This window comes from Neophocaena asiaeorientalis, unplaced genomic scaffold (assembly GCF_003031525.2).
Source record: "Neophocaena asiaeorientalis asiaeorientalis breed wild unplaced genomic scaffold, Neophocaena_asiaeorientalis_V1.1 scaffold177, whole genome shotgun sequence".
Classification (NCBI taxonomy): Eukaryota; Metazoa; Chordata; class Mammalia; order Artiodactyla; family Phocoenidae; genus Neophocaena; species Neophocaena asiaeorientalis.
In genome coordinates, this window is record NW_020172779.1 from 20,560,103 (window position 1) to 20,581,604 (window position 21,502).

At 46.9% G+C, this 21,502-nt stretch overlaps 1 protein-coding gene across 2 annotated transcripts in view; it reads right to left on the reverse strand.

The window, feature by feature from the left end:
• TRAPPC9 (trafficking protein particle complex subunit 9) overlaps positions 1 to 17,989 on the reverse strand; it is a 509,572-nt gene extending 491,583 nt beyond the window's left edge. For both annotated transcript variants that reach the window (XM_024741252.1, XM_024741251.1), the window contains exons 1-3: positions 17,876 to 17,989; positions 9,373 to 9,966; positions 1,046 to 1,191 (exon numbers count right to left, since the gene is read on the reverse strand). In XM_024741252.1, the coding sequence (XP_024597020.1) occupies positions 1,046 to 1,191; positions 9,373 to 9,956 (730 nt within the window). In that variant the 5' untranslated portion in view covers positions 9,957 to 9,966; positions 17,876 to 17,989. The remainder of the gene's footprint in view (positions 1 to 1,045; positions 1,192 to 9,372; positions 9,967 to 17,875) is intronic.
• Positions 17,990 to 21,502: the final 3,513 nt, after the last annotated feature.

Below are 21,502 nucleotides of genomic sequence, written 5' to 3' on the forward strand. Positions count from 1 at the left end.
CTTCCGGGAAAGGACCCTGTTTCAGCCCTCACTCACGTCACATTTATTTAACAAGCACTCACAGAACATCTACAATATACTAGATGATGGACACACACAGACCACGCCTCCCACTCCCACCTCCAGGACATAGCCCCTGAAGGAGAAAAACACGCAAACAGGCAGTCCCAGCACAGAGGGTAAACTCCATGCAGACAGGATTCTGTACAAGACCTGCGGGCACCCACTGCGTGGAGGGGTCAGAAGAGGCTGTCCTTTGAAGCAGGTTTTCTTTTTTTTAAGTTTTTTTAATTGAGATATAATTCACATACTGCAAAACTCACCCACTTAAAAGTGTACGATTCGAGAGCTTTTGTATATTGACAGCTGTGCAACCCTTACCACTATCTAATTCCAGAACCTTTCCACCACCCCAAAGAAACCCCATGCCCATCAGCAGTCCCTCCCCATTCCCCCCTCTACCCAGCCCCAGGCAACCAGTAATCTGCTCTTTGCCTCTAGATTTGCCTATCCTGGACATTTCAGATAATCAGAATCATACAATATGTGGCCTTTTGTGTCTGATTCCTTTCACTTGACATGATGTTATCAGGGTTCGTCCATGTTGTAGTGGTATCAGTATCTCATTTGTTTTTATGTCTGAATAATGTTCCACTGTAAGGAGAAACATTTTGTTCATCCATTCATCATCTGACCTGTGGATGAGGTTTTGAAGAATGAGGTGACTATCATGGGGAATGGCATTCTAAGCAGAGGGCAAGATGTGCTTTTCAAAAAAAAAAAAAAGAGCAACAAGGCAATTCACTGTGTTTTTGAGGAAAGTGCATGCTTGCTTCAGCAGGACTGCAGTGCAGGGCTGGGTGGGAAAGTGGCAGGAGATAAGGTGAGGCAGTTACCCCGGAAGACTCCCCACTGCAACCAGCTCAGCTGACGGCTTCCCCTCCCTCTCCATATGTTTTTAGAGCCACCGTTTCTAGGTTTTCTCTTATTTCAAGTAGCAGTTGCTGTAATTACATATGTGATCATCTTCATCAGATAACCTTACCTCCAAGCCACAGAAAGTCATTCACTGAGCGAAGCAGCTCCACGGACATATGGTAATGGACCAGGGAGTCCTGCAACATCCCGGCCTGCAGGCACAAATCCCCCACATGCTTCCGCATGCGCCCTTGGCACCGCTTCTTGTAATGTCTATAAAGTAAAATGCACAGAAATGTATCATTGCTAATGCCCGACTTCTGCCCCAAAAGCACACTGGCTAAGCACTTTTCAATTCCCTTGCTACAAAAAAATGCTAAGAAGGCAACCTTAGGCTCCACAATTGAAAGCCAGCCACCATCATTGCCAGTTTATGAGCAAAGTTATTTTTTAAACCTAATAGGATACACGTATTTCACATGGATAATATTAGAGCAGACTTTCTCTTTTCAAATTTTCCAATCACAACATTAGCACAAGAAAGTTTGTTTCAGCTTTTTAAAAAAATCAATTATCTTCCACTTTCTTAACCTCAAACCTATTATTATTTTATAAAGAGAGCTATGCTGCGTATTATAAGCCAACTGTTTGGCTTTTGCAAACAAGACCTTTGTCATCACTATTTCAGAGCAAGCTTTAATGATACTCTGAGAGGTGAGGCCTGGGACCCTCGCTAACAGCTCTTTAAATATTGGCAAGGATGTGCTATTAAATAATGCAAAAGCTTCTAACTCTGTATCAACTCAGAAACCAAAGAAACTATACCAAAATCCTGCTTTATCATTTTTAAATATTCCTATTCTTTTGAATATTAAATTTCTTAAAAGATAAGATTTTTCAAGAAAAACAGCAGCTGTATTAAATTTCCTCTCACCAAGAAAGCAATCTTATCAAGAAAGAAAACCCCTATGCTAATCCAAAAGATGTGAAGTTTCTAGCTAAATGAATGTACAGATCTCAATACAAACTTAAATCCCATCAGATCTAACTCTGGAATGTAGCTTTTCTGTTCCAAATGTTTGCTGAACTAAGACCATCATGTAACACAGAGAAGGAGAGAAGAGGAAAGTCGGCCTGTCCTCCATCTGTTTTCTTCCCAGCCACAAGGCGCTGCTAGGATGGCCCCCGCCAACAAGCCCTCCCCGTAAGAAAATACTGCATCTAAACTGCCCCGCCATCCCCAAGCACACCCTGCCATCTCTCCCCCACTGGTCACCTCAACAGCCCTCTAATGGTCTTCTAATGACCCTCCCACCCTGTACCACCCTCCCCTTCATCCCTGACACACACACACACACACACACACACACACTCTCTCTCTCACACACACACACACACACACACACACACACTCTCTCACACACAGCCAGAGTGGCCTTCCCAAAGCACAAATCTGATTAGGTCACTCCCTCACTTCAAAGCCTTCAAAGTTTCCCCAGTACGGTTCTAGCCCTCCCGCCCCCGCACTGCCTCCTGCGTTCCCCAGCCTTACCACAGTACCAAGGCCCCCAGTGACCGCAGGGGCCACCTGACCCTTCGGTCTAGCTACTTCCCACTCACCTTAGGGCTCATTTCAACTCAATTTCTCAAGGAAGCCTTCCCTGCCTCCAACCTCTGCACCTGTGGGCCTCTCCCTCCCAAAGGTGGGCAGTGCTTGGCCTGCTTTCTTGCCGTGTCCTCCTGCTCTAACCAGAAAAGAATTCAGCGTCCAAATGCACATTTTCCTCCTCCATGGCCACGACTGTGGACTTTTAATACGTGGCTCAGTTTACAAATACCACCATGATGTTGACTCAACAGATTTTGAATTAGACTTTTTTTCAGTAGACTCTACTCCTATCCTGTTAGACTAAAATTTGCTTTAAAGCATCCTGTCTTAACTCCCAAAAAAAAGTAAATTATTACATCTTTGTATGAACTTACAAAGGTGCACATCTACTGTAGTAAAATATAGCCCAGAACATTTTCAAAAATAAAAAGTGCAATCACTGTGATCAGAAACAGCTGGTCTTGAAAATACAGGATTTTTACAAAAAGGAGTCAGCTAAATATGCTCATAGTTTTTCATATTAAGGTCATATGATTCAACAAAACAATATAAAATATTCTAAATTATATAAAAATAGAATGAACCCTAATACTTTGGAGAAAATCTCCAAAATACCATACAAACAAAATTCTATCACAGATTTATATAAATTAAAGTATTTAACTCTCGAAGTACTATATGTCCCAAGACTGGGTCATCTCAAGATTATTAGCAATTCTGTTCCAATCCTTTGAAAACACAGTAAGAAACAGATACAGGAATTAAGTCAATTCGATTTGTAGTTAACCAAACTACAAAATACTTTAAACTAAAATATTTTAAGCCAATTTTGGAATTTAGAATATAAGCTTTCTCATCAAAATTCTTTTTCCAAAAAGACATGGATCCTTCTTTCACGGATCATTTGAAAATGGTAATGTCACGTTTTTTAAGTCTCTCTAAAAGTTCAGAGTTCTTATCTATACATTATTAGAATAGTCACCTTGTGTGACCATTGAATATGCTTATGGATAAGGAAAAAAAACAAACGAGCAAACAGTATGACAAAGAAAAATACAACATGAAGCCACAGTGGCAAATAAATATAACGTTAACACAAAATGCAAATATTCAAAATATGCCATAACTTGTTGTAAATTTCAAAACTAATGGTGAATTTCAAAGCCATGAGCAATAGAACTTAGCCAAAAATGTGAATATGCTCTAAATACTTCAAAGAGTTATTTCATTATTCTTACAAGTTATAAACACTGGGTTAAAGGAACTGGAAATAGGGATTGATAGAAAAATTAAAAACCCGATAACCCCTAAGTCATAATGGCCTCAAATCAATCATACCTAAATCACAGGCAAAGACCTGCCAGCCTCCCCAGATAAAGGAAAAGGCATCCTTTCTAGAAGCTGTGCAAAAACACCTAACACACAGCCGCAAGCACTGTCACAGAAGGCTTTCACACTGCACTTTACACTAAGGACAATTCAACTACAGATATACGCTGTATTATTCTCATGACTTCTGATCGGATGAAAGAAGAAAATGTTTCATATGTGTGCAATTTGGGTACTATTTATGTGGCTTGTGGGAAAAAAGGGCTTGGTATATTCTAATCCAAAAACCAATTTACATGCAAAGAATGTATATATTCAAATCCAAAGGAAAACCAGAGCTGCTCAACAACAGTTTGCAATTAAAATCCAAAGGAACTTGGATAAAGCTAATCTCTCTTTTTTTTCTTTTTGGTATTATATAGTTTTAAAGGTATGTGCATAATTAAGTGATAGCTACAGCCCATGATTTTGCACTAGCATATTACGGACTGAGGAAACCTAGGTTACGTGCATCGCGTATAAACACGCTGACAGGCGTCCCTTTGGTGGAGCTGAAGTTCCAAAGTAGACAACTTTATATTGTAAGACAGCTCTGAATAGAAAATAAGAAATGCAATGTTCTGTACTCAATTTCAGATGGTATATGGGCCATTAACTGATTCTGCATCTTGTCTTATGAAATCTTCCAATAAATCATCAATGTCGATTTCCTCCATCTGAACTGTTTTATGCTAAGGTTGGATATTTAACCTTCACTCCATAGAGAAAGCCCAGGCCTACCCTGCAGCACAGTTACATTCTGCTGAGGAAAGCAGATCAAGGGAGGGCTGGACAGTTTCCGTTACAAGTTCGGAAGTTTCTAAGTCTGATGTTGCACCTGTACGTCATTTGCAAGCATGTCATCATTGGCGTGAAATGAAGACCTTCAACACGGGGATGTAAAGCACACTGATGCTTCCTAACCATCAGACAAGTCTGAGCTTCATGACATAGACCTGCAGCACTTAAGTCGGAGACTTTTTCTGAAAGGCTCCAAAACTGATCCACTTTACCATTCCAGATGTAACAGGGAGGTAACGGAATTAGCAGTGAGAACACATCCTTGAAAGCCTGACAGGGCCGTGCTTGAATCCTGCTACAGCATTTACTAGCCCTGTGATGCTGGGCTAATGACTTAACCTCTCTGAGAAGGCTTCCCACTCTGGAAAAGGGGGCTGCTACCACCCACCTCAGATGGCATCGATGTGGCATGAATGAAATATGTAGGTGGGGAGGCTGACTGGTGCCTGATACAGAGCCTTGCTAGTTTCCCTCCCCCACCCTTCTCCCCTTATAAACTTGCATATTCCCCCTAATAAGTATCAAGCCCCTGGGATAGACTGTCCTATTCTTTGTATCCACCAGTGTAGTGCCTTACCCTTAGAAGGATCAAAAAAGAACTACTTCCTGCATAGTAACTATCAATGTTCTTAAGAGATTTGGATTTTTTTAAGTCTATTTTGAGGGGAAAGACTATTCCAGAACTATCCAACAGTCCTTCCACACGTCAGCCCCTCCTCCCAATGCCCATCCCCTCCGCCCTCAGGTCCCCTGTCTGATCTGCCTTGTGTCCGTGGGGAAGATAGTCGACTGGACCTCAGGGCTCCACACCACCCCAGGCCTTCCTCCCTCCCTCAAAGAAGACCCCATCTTCTCCCCACTCCCACGCCACTTCAACTCCAGCTTCTGAGTCTAGGGAGCCATGGGAAAGGCCCTGCATCCAGGGCACAGCCCAGCCACCACAGGATCCCACCCTATGCTTCCCAACCCTGATGGCCTCAACTTCTTGCACTTGCTACACTTACTTCTGTTTTGTCCCCCCGCCCCAGAATGAGATGGACCCTTGCAGAAAGTCTGGCCTATTTTGATGAAAGATGAATGGTCCACATTTGGACCAGAGCATTAAAGGAGAAACAAGGCCTCCTGGCCAGCACGGTGGTGCGGCAAAACCCTTCCCCAGGGGTGAGATGAACCGGGGGGAAGAACGCGAGGTCCTAGGTCAGCCAAAGCATCTCCCTTCACAGCTGACCTTGGGTGATGGAGTTGCAAACTAATGACATGCCCATCAGTGGCGGACATTAGCCTCAACAAATAAAGAATCAGCTATTTCTTGCCAACATGGGTTAAACGTAAAGGCTGGTGCAGGGAGGGCCTATACATCTGCTAAGGTAAACCACAGACCTGGCTCTGAACGCTTATTGGCAAAAGCAGAGAGGAAGCCATGGTCACTTAGAGAGGCCCTTGTGTCCACCAGATCCAAATGAACTAGCTATCTAGGAGAAGGACATATTTTTCTGATACCTAGAAAACCTGCCCTCAGAAAGGGGGCAAAAGACTGGCATAGATTTTAGACTAGCTTCTGCCCCTTTATGATGGAAAGTTGCTCAGACAAAGTAAAGTAAATGGCATGGTCAAGGCAAAAGCAAAAGTAAATCTGGTGTCCGCTCCTCCAACAGCGTCCCTCCACGGCCAGCAGACCCCCAAGCCGGTCACCTCTTCACCAGTGACCACTGGCCAGTAAGCACACCATGCACATCGCCAGCGACAGCCAAGAACCGCAGGCCTAAGGCATTCATTTAAAAGCCAGAATCAAGCAAGGTGCGGCAGACTTTGACTTCCAAGTTAAAATACCCCGTGAAAACCCCTCGGCAGCCGCTTAAATCAATTAGCAACTCACTTCCTCAAAACGAACAAACAAAAATTAATTAGGGCTCATTTGTCACCAAATATAAGGAAGACCAAACAGGTTCCCCAAAGCAAGTGTTTGAATAGCTATCAAACACCAGTGGGTTATGTGCTAAAAAAGCGAAAATTCGAAAAAATTAGAAAATAAAATGATGACCAGGATAATACATGGATCAAAGCAGCAGTTAAGTTTTTGTTTTTTAAAGCGACGAAGGCGGTAAGAAGGCAGCACAGAGGGAAATCTAGCTATTTTCAATGTAACGTGTTCACAGCCTACCTTTTCAGACCCAACAACATACTCACAGGGCGGTATGAGAGAAAAAGAACAAAGGAAAAGAAAAGAAAGAGGAACAAGCAAAAATTAGAAACACACCAGAACAAAAATAACTTTGACAGCATGGTCAAGAATTGACGTGGGCTTTGATGAGGCCAGGGGCACACGTGGACGTTCAGTAAAGCCCACCCACACCTACAGCCCCTGGGAAGGCTGGGGCCTCAGGTTGGCGGCACCTGCCGTGGAGCCTGTCAGCGCCTCAAACCAAACCTCCACCTACATCTAGACGTTTCCTTTCGAGCCACAAAATGCAATCTCATTTCAGGATGGACACTTTTTATCACCCCTACCAAGAGCCGCAGGAGAGTTAGGCTCTGTCCCTGCACCTAACTGTTGTTTTAAAAATTAGATAACTGAGACTAGTGAAAGCAACAAGGGATGAACAGTGACTGGAGGAGAATGTGTTTGAGTTGAGGTCACTGGCATCAGTATCTCACTGAAGTGCATATGATGGCTGAGTGTTTATGGTACCGCGAGAACAGAATGGCCCCACCAGGAGGGAGGTTTCATTCACTCTGCGTAAACACTTGGGAATAGGATCAGCCACCATGCACCAAGCACAGTATCCTGAAACTAGTTGTTCCTGCCCAATTGCGAGCACAGATTTCAAAAGGCAAAAACAAACTGGCATTCCCTGGTGGGTCTGCAACCCCAAAGCCAAGAAGCTGATGAGCAGAAATGTCACCAGTGCCTCGTTTGGCAAGGATAAGGCACTGGTCACGGGGTCAGGGCAGGGTTCCTGGCTTCAGCCACTCACCCACCAGTCTGTCCAGGGAGGGGAAGGCAGTCCCTGCCGAGGCCACAGGCACTAGGATGCTGTGTGCCCGTGAGGCCCCACCTTGTGAGGGATGATCACCACGGCATCCACCCCACCTGACGCCCGGGGCTCAGCAGGAGGCAACAGGTGTGGTGAAGAGCTGGCCGGGAGCGGGCCTGGTGCTGGCAGCTCTGCCCCTTGGCGATGCCTGGGCTCCTAACCCTTGCCACCTCGGCTCCAAGGAGCAGAAGGGGAGCGCTGGCATGTAGATCACAGGGTCATGCGAAAACTAAGTACGGATCGTGGGTACGACATGCCTTGCCCTTTCCTTAGACCACACAGACGTGTCCGGGTGAGGAAATGAAAATTCCTCCAGACCCTGCCAGGCACCACCTGCAGGAGTGGCTCGGGGACTCTGTGCCTCTCACTCGCAGGGCTGCCTGGACTTTTTCCCTCAATTCTGTGACATCTTCTCCTCTAACTTATCAACAACCAGAAAGTCGGGTCTGACCTTAGATAAGTTCAGGAAACCCTGAGCACCTGCTCTGCAGCGGGCACTGCGGCACCCACACCATGTCCCCCATCCTCACCTGGGAGACCATCGTGCGACCTGTACAGAGCGGGGAGGACAGACTCAGGGCCCAGGGCCCAAGGCCAGGAGTGACACAGCTACCCACGCTCTCCCCAGCAAAGGGGACCACGTCTCGACAAAGGCGTGCGTCTCGTCCTCTCCTGCAGGAGGGACACCGCACTGGCCACACAGGGAAACTGAGCAGAGGGCAGAGAGGGGAAGCAGACGGCCCAGCAGAGCTCATCAGCGATTCTGGTGACTTAATCACAGGGACAAAGTGAGGACTGAACTTTCCCTGCTCTGTCTGACACTCCCTGAGACACAGAAACCATGAACACACCTTCCTCTGCGTGGGGCGCTCTTTCGGAAGCCCCCGTGGCATTTCTGATACCCTAAGCATAAGCGGGGGCTCCGGCGCTGCCGTGGCGTGGCCCTCTGACAGGAGGAGGACCTGAGCCCTGCAGGCGCCCGGGGACTGGGAGGCAGGAGGCACGGCCCGACCCCCAGCTCAGCTAGCACCTCACTGGGCCGCCTCTCCGCGTTCAGCACCTCATCTGCACATTGAAGGGATGAGGCTGAATCAGCCTTCACGCCGTGCGGAGGGCAGCGCTGCCCAACAGGAAGACAGTGTGAGCCACGCAAATAAGGTCTTCTAGTTTGCACATTTTAAAAAGTGAAAACCAAACACTCGCAACAGATTTTAATAACGTATTTTATTTAATCTAATACATGTAAAGTGTTATTTCAACATGTAATCAATAAAAAAGAAATACTGAGATAGTTTACACTCTTTTTCCTAGACTAGGTCTCAGCATCTGACGTGCATTTTACCTACAGCACGTCCCGGCTCAGACCAGCCTCCTCCAGTCTTAGTGACAGTGGCTACCCTACCGGACAGCGCTCCAGGGGGTCCCACCAGGGCTCCCAGCTGAAAAGGGGCAGTAAGTGTCCACACGAACCCTAAAAGGATTTCCCTGAACCAAAGGCTGTCCCATTTTTAAAAGTCTGAAAACCAGTGGACTGCACCCTCTTCCCCCCGCTCCCTTGCTTCTACGCTCCCACTTGCTTCTCCCTTTCTGGAGGTCGGGAAGCAGTCCACGCTGAGGAGCCTGGGCTCCAGGGAGACTTACCTACTATCCGTGTCCAGTCCCACGAAGTCCTTCTTCTCGAATGGGATGCAGAGGAGCGGGATCTTGTCCCCGGACTTGTCCGTGGCCCTGTCCAGACGCTTGGACTCAAGCACAATGAACAGCGACTCGATGAAGTCCTCGATCCTCTTCTCCACCGTCCCGCAGTCCTCGTAGCCGGGGTAGAAGGCCACGTCGGTGCGCGGCTGCTCGGCTATCTCCCCCTGCAGCCCGAAGACGAAGAGCCGCGAGTCGTAGAGCGTGGAGCCGTAGATCTCTTTCTGCACGTGGAACTTCTCGAAAGTCTGCGGCCAGTCCTTGGCCGAGAAGCAGTCTGTGATGGTGATAAGGCCCACGACCTTGCGGTGGGTCTGGAAGTCGCCCCACTCGTTGTTCTCGGGCGGGTAGTGGTGCCGATAGCGGATATAGAGCACGCGCTGCGAGTCGCGCACGCTGATCTGGCTCACGGACGAGATCCTCTTGTAGATCTTGAAGAAGTTCTCCTCCGAGACGATCCCCACGGGCTGGACCACCACGAGGAGAGTCTGGTGGTCCTCAGCACACTGCATGTAGTCAGGGACACTCATGGTGAAGACCCTGCCCAGAGAGAAAAAGAGGCTTTGAGGCGCACTGGGTTTTGCAGGCTGCCAGCGCACTCGGGGATGCGGTGGTGCTGGCGTCCACCAGCTGGAAGGCAGGGTAAGCCCCGAGCAAAGCTGTGGGGAACAGTTTGTCCTTAGAGTTCTGCATATGGCTATCACAGCTCTTATCACAACCCCCTGCTCTTGGACCAGGCTTGGAGCTCCTGCAGAAAAGGGGCCATCTCTTGTTTTCTGTTTCCAACTCCTGGCCAGGCGCCAGGCACTGATGTGGAGTCAGTGCTCAGAAAGCTGAATAAATGACTAAACAACGGAAGGAACTGCTTCCCCAGCCCCTCAGCAGAACAGAATGAAAAGAACCACAGTGGAATCAGATGGCCTGGACTTGAACTCCAGGCCACTTGAGCTCCTGAACTGAAAAATAATGGTGATAATAAAACTTGCTTGCTAAGAAGATATCTGGATTGAGGAAGGCTGCAAATGCAAAGTGCCAGGCATACTGCCTGACGTAGAAGGAGAGGCTCTACACGGTTACTATCCCTCCTTTATGAACTGTGTTTCCTTGGGAGAGTTTTAATAACCTCTCTGAGTGAATTTTGTTAGATATAAAAAGAAAGCAACATTAACAATACTCCGATAAAAATTTAAAAAGAAAGAAAGAAAGAAAACAACATTACCTGATTCTCAGTACTGTTGAAGAATTCAATTAGATAACCCATAGGAAAGCATCTGGCCCACAGGAGTTAAAAAATGTTTGCTGAATGAATGAACAAACAAGCAAATGAATGCTGCCCCCTTCCACAGACCATCATAATGGCACTGCCCACAAATGTGAAGCCCACGTTCCACCCCTGACTCTACACTAACAACGTCAGTGACCTGGGGCAGGCCTGTGTGCTTCTTTAAACCCCAGTTTTATCATGAATTAAAATGTGGATAATAACACAAACCTCAAAGGGCTAGTGAGTCAATGTTCTGGTTTTAATATGGTACCATAACTTTGCAAGACAGTACCATTAAGGGAAACTGGGCAAAGGGTCCATAAGCTCTCTCAATATTATCTCTTACAACTGCATGGGAATCTACATTACATCTCAAAATAAAAGGTCTAATTTTTTTAAAGGCCATTGAGATTAAATGAGCTCATTGTATCAAATAAGGAATACACCATACAAGGAGGGAAACGCCTAGCCCGTGAGATACATTCAGTAAATCTTTCCACTGACCTCACTGGTCTCTCCTACTTCAGAGTACAGGGGTGGGTACTCGCGGCCAGAGACCGCTGTACTGTGAAGCCAACAGAGCTAATGGCCCCCACTTGCAAGGGCCCCTTCCATGGCCCTATATCTAATTTTGCATTTGTGTTTTCTTTTTCTTGACTAGGAACTCCAAACTGCATAGGCTTCGGTTCACCAGAACCTGATGAAACAATAAAAATAAAAGGCCGTTTCCACTAGACCTCTGAGTACGTCCAATGGCAGGGATTTCATCCTGGGCTGAGAGCAAGAGGACTGGGGAGGGAGGTGGGAGCAATTTGGGGCACGCAGATCACAACACACCTGGACAGAGCAGCAGGAAAAAGTTTTTTGGTTGTTTTTTTTTTTTTAAGAAAACTCTGACCTGCTAACTGGTCTTGTTTCTAACAGAGTCTTTTCTGCACCTCCTGGAAAGAACCAAAAGCACATCAACTTTCAACAAAGATGGATGTCACCCCTTGGGGGACGTATCAAAATCTTAAGCATTGGGGTGGGTGGGGAGGGAGATTTGAGAGTTTTCTGTTTCTAAAAGGTGGCAAAGATATTGAAAAACCCTTATCTAGTCTAAGCCTTCATTGTGCAGAGAAGAAGACGGAGGCCCAGAGTAGATGAAAAAAGGCCCTTATAAACAAATTTTGCTTCAGCGCAGCACCGAGCAAGCCCTGGACCCTGCTGAATGGGTGCAGGATCTGTGCAGGATCTGTAAGGCCCAGGAGAACAAGTGTTAGAAAAAAGAAAGAGAGAAACCATACAAGGTCCTCTCTCTACAATACCGTACAATCATGTTTCATCAAGTTTTTCCATATTTGTGCATCCAAAATTATAATAAGTCATAGAGATCAGGAGGTCCGAACCGCAATGGAAATTCCAGCCTTTACTGTGTCTTTTCCCAATTCAAGCATGTGCTCGGTGGGCACTCCCTGCACCTGGCCCAGAGTTCTCCCAGACATAGATCTTTATTCACATGTCACACATCACACACAGGCCCACCAGAAGAAAAACGCCTACAGATAAGATGGAACCAATGAAAGTGAAAGCGGCCAACCAGCATGTATCATTCGCAAAAAGGATGCTGCTCCCATCAGCAGTAGGCGGCAGAGAACTCCCTGCAAGCACCACGTGCATCGGGTTGGCTCCAGCACTGGCTGTCACTCTTTGTGACAATAAGTGAGTCACGTAGCTTCACTGAGGTTAGTTTTCTCTTTTGTGCAAGGCTATGGTTGAAACTAATGATATATAAAACCTCATCACTCACATCCCCAACGTCTAGTGAGGACTTCCCACGTGCCAGGCTCTGTAGAGAGGAAAAGGTAGGCTCCCAGATATATCCATGGGTAGAAAAAGTTTATATCATAAAGATGTTCATTCTCCCCATTTTGATATACAGATTCAACACAATTCTGATTAGAATTACTAACAGATTTTTCGTGGAATGTAACAAGTTAGTTTATGGTCAATAGCCAAGAAACTCCTGAGGAACGACCAATGGGGAAGGGCATTTGTCCCACCAGACATAACTGCTAATGGAACATAGGGTTTCTTTGTGGGGTGATGAAATGTTCTGAAATTGATTGCGGTGATGGTTGTACAGCTCTGTGAATACCCTAAAAACCACTGAACTGTATATTTAAATGGTTTAACTGTATAGCATGTGAATTATATTTCAGTAAATCTGTAGGGAAACAAAAAACCTATAGTCAGCACAGTATTGGCACAGGGATAGAGAGAAAAATGGAAATGTCATCAAGCCCAGAACCAGACCCACACATGCACGGCAATTTGAAATACAGCTGAGGTGCCATTCTAGGACAGTAGGAAAGGACAGACTCTCCAACACTAGTACTGGCACAATGGGTAATCCATGAGTAAGAAAAAGATGCATAACCCAACCAGAAAATGGACAAACAGACATCTTTGAAGAGGAAACTCAAGTAGCCAAGACGTGTACAGTAAGGTGCTGCACCTCAATGGCGATCAGGAGACAGCAAATTAAAACCACAGGAACAGGGCTTCCCTGGTGGCGCAGTGACTGAGAGTCCGCCTGCCGACACAGGGGACACGGGTTCGTGCCCCGGTCCGGGAAGATCCCACGTGCCGCGGAGCGGCTGGGCCCGTGAGCCATGGCCGCTGAGCCTGCGCGTCCGGAGCCTGTGCTCCGCAACGGGAGAGGCCACAGCAATGAGAGGCCCGCGTACCACAAAAAACAAACCCCACAGGAACAGACCATTTCATACCCACCAGACTGACCAAAAATAAAAACAATTACTGTGGTAACATATACATAACACAAAACTTACCTTTTTAAATGTAGAGTTCTATGGCATCAAGTACACTTACATTGCTGTGCAACCATCTCCAGAACTTTTTCACCTTCACCACTGAAGCTCTGTCCCCATGAAACACTAACTGCCCATCCCCCCACCCCTGGCACGCCCCCATCTACTTTCTGTCTCTAGGAATCTGACCACGCTAGACACGTCACATAAGTGGAATCATATGCTATTTGTCCTTTTGTGCTGGCTTATTTCACTTAGCAGAATGTCTTCAAGGTTCGTCCATGTTGTAGCATGCATCAGAATCTCCTTCTTCTTTAATGCTGAATAATATTTCATTGTATATATATATATACCACATTTTATTGATTCATTCATTGAAGGTCATTTGGGTTGTTCCTAGCTTTGGCTACTATGAATAATACTATTATGAACATGGGTATAAAGACAAAATGTTTTAAGTATAAAAACACCACGTGTCTGCAAAGATGCAGACCAAAGGTAACTCCCCTGTTTGACAGGTGGCACGTATTCTGGCACGTGGCTGGCAGGTTCACAGAAGCAAGAACTGAAGAGAACGCAAATGGCCGCCGTCAGGAGAATGGGTAACTAAACTGTGGTCGTTTAACACAATGAAATACTTTAGAACAGTGAAAATGAATGACCTAGAGAGACATTGCAGGAACAAAGATGAATCTCAAAAACATGATGGGCAAATAAAGCAAGTTGTGGATTGATACAAGCAGCACCATTCCACTTATGTAAAGTTTAAAAACAGGCAACACTTAAACAGTATCTTATTTACACATATGGCAAAATTATAAAGAAAAAGTAGGGCTTCCCTGGTGGCGCAGTGGTTGAGAGTCCACCTGCCAATGCAGGGGACACGGGTTCGTGCCCCGGTCCGGGAAGATCCCACGTGCCGCGGAGCGGCTGGGCCCGTGAGCCATGGCCGCTGAGCCTGCGCGTCCGGAGCCTGTGCTCCGCAACGGGAGAGGCCACAACAGTGAGAGGCCCGCGTACCGCAAAAAAAAAAAAAAAAAGAAAAAAGAAAAAGTAAATTTGGATAGTGGTTACCTGGGTGGCAAAGAGGAATGCAGTTTGAAAGGGAAGCAGTGGGCTTCAGAAGCAGTAGTTATGTTCTGTCTCTTAAGCTAGATGGTAGATCCAGCGGTGCTTGTTTTGCCATTCTTTAAACTGTACATACATGTTAAACATTTAACATAAGAGTTAAAAAAGGAAGATGGGGGACTTCCCTGGCGGTTAAGACTTCACCTTCCAATGCAGGGGGTGCAGGTTCCATCCCTGGTCAGGGAGCTATGATCCCACATGCCTGGCAGCCAAGGAACCAAAACATAACACAGAAGCAGTATTGTAACAAATTCAATAAAGACTTTAAAAATGGTCCACATTGGGCTTCCCTGGTGGCGCAGTGGTTGAGAGTCCGCCTGCCGATGCAGGGGACGCGGGTTCGTGCCCCGGTCTGGGAAGATCCCACGTGCCGCGGAGCGGCTGGGCCCGTGAGCCATGGCCCCTGAGCCTGCACGTCCGGAGCCTGTGCTCCGCAACGGGAGAGGCCACAACAGTGAAAGGCCCGCGTACCGCAAAAAAAACAAAAAACAAAAAAAGGAAGAAGGTCGAACTTCAAACTTACAGTGCGTGTTTCAGCAGGTTGGCTAGTTTCAGGGCCTGGCCCCCGCACTTCTCTTCTATCAGGAGATTATGCTACTGCCCCTGCCAACACCCCTCTTCTACAAGCAAAAAAGTTGATGCACAAAAAAGGCAAATGTGTTACAGGTGCACAGGTGGCCTGTGGGTCTGACACAGGTTGAGGACAGGAGGTGTTCAATTTCTCTACTCTGAAGTAAAATGAGAAAAATATGAACAATGTATATTAAGCTTCCCATAAAACTAAAGTAAGTTTAGTAAGTGCTTTATAAATATTAACTACTATTGTTATCATTTATTTTTAGGTTATGAACTGTGTCGTTTTTTGCTGTTAAAACATTCTTTTTTTTTTTTTTTTTTTAATTGACTGCGCCCCACGGCTTGTAGGATCTTAGTTCCCTGACCAGGGACCAAACCCGGGCCACCGCAGTGAAAGCACAGAGTCCTAACCACTGGACTGCCAGGGAATTCCCAAACATTCTTGCTTTTATAAAACAATGGTGGGGGGGAGATGGCGCTTGTTCTTCCATTATTCTATCTGGGCAAAAATAAAAATTGACAAGCCTATGATTGGCCCTCCAGCTTTTTAGCACTTACCAATCTATGAAATCTAAACAATGAAGTCACCCTGGACTAAAAGACCCCTCTGGGTCCCTTCCAGTTCCAACTAGGCCCTGAAAAGCAGACCAGCAATCAAATCCATGCCACAGCTCAGTAAACCATACAACCTCAGGCAAGGGTTTTCCCTGAAGCAGCTCAGTACTAGCAAACTTCTCGTTCACTTTTGCCCCAGATTCAAAATATGCAAGTACCACGGGAGGCAATTTGTCTCATATACAAGGTAGGAAAAGGGCTGCACTGGGCGCTTTACAACTTATCATAGTTAGATGTCACAACAACCCTAAGAAACAAGCATTCCCATTTTCAACCTTACAGATGAGGAACCAGGCTCAGTCAGCTGCTCAAGGTCTCCTAATCTGTAAGGGGTAAACTGGAGCCAGGTTCCAGAGTCCATGCTTTTCCACTACTTTCTTCAAGGGAGAAAGAACCTGATGAAATAAGCCCTGGCACTGAGCCAGCTCTGGTGTCTGAGACTAATCTAATACAAAGATTAAAACATCAAGAATATATTTCTTCAACTTGGTAGTTCCTCAGAAAGTTAAACATAGAGTTACCATATAAACAGCCATTCTACGTAGGTATATACCAAAGAGATTTGAAAATACGTGTCCACACAAAAACTAGTATGCGAACATTCATAGCAGTATTATTCCTAAGAGCCAAAAAGTGGAAACAACGCAAGTGTCCATCACCTGACAAATGCATAAACAAAATGTGATCTATCCATAACAATAGAATATTACTTAGCCATAAAAAGCAACAAAGTACTGACCCTACTACAACATGGGTGGACCTTGAAAACGTTATGCTAAGTGAAAGAAGCCAGGCACAAAAGGCCACATACTGTATGATTCCATTTACATGAAATGCCCCAAATATGCTACTCCTTAGAGACAGAAAGTAAATCTGTGGCTCCCCGGGCTGCAGGAGGGGAGACTGCCAACGGGTATGGAATTTCTTTTTGAAGTGAGGAAAATGTTCTGGAATAACAATGGTTGCACAACTGTGAATATACTAAAAACCACTGAAATGTACAATTTAAATGGGTGGACTTCATCGTATGTGAACATTATCTCAATAACGCTGTTATTTGATAAAATATTTCTTGACAACTATTTTTCCCTCTATACTATTGGACTGTCCCACAGTTTAAGAAAAACAAAAGAAAAAACCTTGCCAGGACATCTTTAGGACTGCAATATTCCTGGTTCTCCAATATCATGCCTCTAGTGCTACTATTTCGTGTTAAGGAATACTATCTGGGCTGGACTAGGAAACGACAATTAACTACGTTTTAAAAATCGCCAGTCGCGTTTAAACTGGGGCGGGGAGAGGATGGAGGATGTCACAGCCTCATACCCTCAACTCATCTTTAACTAACCCGAGCCCTGCTTTCAACACTGTAATCCCTCTCTCTATAAAAATACGTGAAATCCACAAGAACCCCATCCGAACACCAGAAAACTCCGTGTTAAAGGGCATTCACGTGGGGCAAATGAGCCGAGGGAGGAGACCAAGGCAGGCACTGTGCTCTCTCTTCCCGAGACTTGGCCGGGAGAAGCCGGACTTTGCAATTCGAGGAGCTCATCCCCGGGAATCAGCGCCTGCCGCCGCCGAGCGGGGTCTGAGACACTTTGAATCCAAAAGAGGAGGAGGAGGAAAAAGGAGAAGAGGGCCTCCCGGGACCGCGGGGCGGGGAAGGCGGCCGGGGGCGCGGGCTGCAGCGCCGCCCGGAGGCCGGCCCCAGCCGGGTCCCGAGACCCGCCGGCCCGGGGTCAAAGGGCCGAGGAGAGGGAGGCCGGGCGGAGGGGGGCCCGCGGGCGGAAGAGGGTAAGGGGACGACAGCCGAGAGCTAAGGAGAGCCAGGGCCGGGCCCTCGGCAGGTGCGGACGCGGCCGTGGACAGGTGTGGCCGGGCTCCGGGCAGGGTAACGGGGCTGGGGCAAGTGGCCCGAGCAGGTGTGGGCTGAGGCGAGCCCCTCGGCGGGACACACGCTGGCTGGCGCCCTCGAGCGCCGTGACACACGGACAGCCCTCCCGCAGCCGACCCGACACCCTCCCTAACCGGGAGCCCCCCACCTTGCACTTACACAGCCGGACCCCCGGGCCCGGAGCCAACGGCCTGGCGGGCGGCGGGGCCGAGCAGCCTCTTCGGACGCTCCCCCGGCTCAGAGCGGGAGCTTCCGACCAGCGGCTGAGCCGGCACCGCCCCTGCGCATGCGCAGGGCCCGTCCCGGGCCGGGAATCCGCTCCGGGTTTTGGAAGAGACGCCGGGGAAGCGAGGGAAGGAGGAGGGGGAGGAGAGGAGTGATGAAAAGTGGAGGGAGCTAGATGGTCGCTGGGAGGGACACGGAGGAGGAAGGAGACGGAGGGACCCATAGGGAGAAAAGGGGAAGGAGAGCAGCTGAGAAGGAAAGAAAAGCTTTGGCTCCTGGGGCCGCGCACCCCGAAGGAGATGCCACTCCTGCCTCCGCGCGCCTTTCCAAGCCCTCAAGGCGCGCAGCTCAAATTTCACCTCCGTGGTGCAGCCCTCCAGCCCAGGCCTTTGCAAAACCACTACGGGATCACACTCCTAGCCCTCGCGCCGAGCCGGGCTTCGTGTCGCGCACCCGCAGGCGTTGTCGCCAGTGCTCTGAACTACCTTGGGGAGAGTATAAGTTCCCCTTTTACAGGCTGAGAAACTGAGGCCGCGTGTCTCCAGGGCATGCCTTATGTGCAAGGCCACAGGGGCTGGGCGGGGCCGGGAAGTAGAAGGTCAGATCCCGAGCCCCAAGCAGACTGCCCGAGGGCTGGTGCTTGGTCCCCATTCCTCCTTGGAAACCCACTCCTGACTCTGGGGGTCCCGTCTAGGGCTCCGAATAGGCCCCCTGGTGTGGGACAGCTGTCCTTAGTTCCAGAGCCCAGCTTGCTAGGTAGGGGCAGAAGGAGTTATCCAGGTTAAAAATAAATAAAACTTAAAAAGGAATTCACATACATAGGTTGGAATGTGCATAGCATATTTGAAAAATACACAAGTAATTGTCAACAGTGGCATCTCCAGAGAGTGTTGAGAGAACAGAGGATGAGGGAGACCTTCTTTCCCTTGTGTATTTCTGTGTTCTGTTTTAATTTTTTTACCATATGCATGTATGTCTCTTTAAATAAGAAAAAAAAAGTGTAATGGTGGACAGGAATAGTTCAGCCAATACAGCAGCCATGGAAAAAACTGAGCCATCACTTTTACTTTACTCCAGCAAGCATTTATTGACTCTCTGCTCTGTGACCAGTGGTGTTTTATGACTTTACTATTTATATTTTTTTTATAAAATAGTAATACGCTATCCCTCATACCTGCCCTGGGCCAGTGGAAAACCAAATGAGTTTTTATTGAATTGTTTTCCAAAGAGTAGGAATGAATTACAAACAGAACACATCTTCAGGGCAAAACAGGTGGAACGGATTTCCAGCACACAAGACAGCCAGGAAGGATTTTCAACACAGGTGCCCAGAGGCTAAGAGAGAACGCTTCCAGGACCCTACAAAAAGCCGCCCAAGGTGGCTTCTCCATGGCGCTGAGAGCACAGGTTGACAATTACAGAACACAGAAAACAGACATTAAAAGAGGCCACCCTTTATGGAGGTCTAAGTGCCAGGAATAGAGCTCCCTGTTTAGCACACGATGTCTTCATAAGATCGATACAAGGTAGCTATTCTTAGCACTGAGGTCCAGAAAGAACACTCCACTTGGCACACAAGTGGCTGGTGCTATTTAGGATTCAAATCCCAGGCTGTCTGTGTCGCCTGCGCTCTTTCCATAGTCCTTCTTTGTTCTCATTCTCTCTATAAATGGATAAGAGAAGCAATTTGGAAAGCAAGATTGAAAGCTGGCAAAAGGAAACATTGTTATTTTTGTACAATGTTTCTGTTTACAATGTACTCACATTAATTTATTTTATTGTCCCAGCAAATCTGTGGGGGAGGGAGGGAGGAGACTACTCTGCATTCTGACCAATGAGAAAACTGAGGCTCAGAGAATGTAAAGGCTAGCCACAGCCTCCCAGCCATCAGAGGGAGGTGTCCAGACTTGTCCCAGGTATATCTTGCTTCTGGAGTTAAGTTGCTTACATAGTTTTAACGTTTCCTGAGCATCTCCTCTGAATGCTGAGAATTCAACGAATATACCAAACCTGCTCTCAAGGAGTTTTAGACACTTAAAGTTGGATTGGAAGGGACATCTAAAATCATCAAGTCCAACCTCACACCCACACCAGAACCCCTCTATAAAAAGTCCTAACAGAGGTGGAAAGTTTCATACAATGATACAGGGCCCTGTTAGAAAGTTCTCTCATAAGGCAAATCTACTTCCCTGAAACATCCAATCGTGCATGCAATCTCAAAGATGAAGACCAATGCCCAAAGAGGCTTGGTGGGGTTGAGAATTACCACTGAAACCAGTCAAAAGTGCAGGTCAGAGCATAAACTCCATTACTCACTAACTATATAACTTAAATATCTTCACATATAAAATGGGAATAATCACTTCATAAGGTCACTCTCAGGATTAATAAAAGCAAGTATGAGAAAGCACTTTGAGACAGAGTGGGATAGATCTAAGTTCCGTTTCAATTCTTTCAAGTGCTACTTGTATGGCCTTGGGATAGGGTGATCATGTATCCTGATTTGCCTAGGACAATCCCAGTTTATGCCTGTTGTCCTGGCTAAAAGTGTTCTGGTTGGGTCATATGATCACCCCACTTTGGGCAAAGCCCATCACCTCTTAGGATTTCTGATCCACCAACAGTATTATAAAGGTTTCCTTACTCCTTTCCATGTTGTAGGGCTCTCTCCTACCATGCAGTCCACTTGGATACTTCTCCATAGGGCCATGTCTCACCCGGGCTTTCTAGTGCCCAAGCCAATAGGGAACAGATTTGCTTATTTATCACCATGAAGAGCCAGCCACTTGAGCAGGGCTTTCACATCTATTCCCTCAAAATAACAAAATCCTGGTAGCTACCATTTACCCAGCAGGTAAAGTACAATGTGCTTGGTACAAATGTCTCATATAATCTCACAATGGCCCTATAAGGTCGGTTGTTCTAATGGAGGGGACTAAGCAGTAACACTCCTTTTTTCTCTTCCTGAGTGTGGAGCAATTGAGAAATAAGACAAAAGAATCAGACAATGGATATTTACAAGTCAATTTTATTAACAATACGTCGGTTGAAGAGGGTGCTTTAGATCTGGAGCCAAAAGTTTGGTTTAGGTTTACTAAAGCCTTCACCTTAGAATTAGCCAGCCTTGAGAACCCTCCTACATTGGTGGGAATGTAAGATGGTATAGCCACTGTGGAAAACAGTATGAGGGTTCCTCAGAAAACTAAAAATAGAATTACCATATGATCTAGCAATCCCACTCCTGAGCATATAACCAGACAAAACTATAATTCAAAAAGAGGGCTTCCCCAGTAGCGCAGTGGTTAAGAATCCGCCTGCCGATGCAGGGAACACGGGTTCAAGCCCTGGTCCGGGAAGATCCCACATGCCGCGGAGCAACTAAGCCCTTGCGCCACTGTAGTGGAATAACTGAGGACGTGGAAAGGAGACGTGACCCATGAGCGCCCCCTGCCCAGCAAACTGGGGGCTGGCGAATAAGCAGGAACTGCAAACAGTCCTGGTTGCTTTGAGCGCCCCACCCCACCCCCGGCAAACCGGGGCCCTGCGAATAAGCATTGAGTG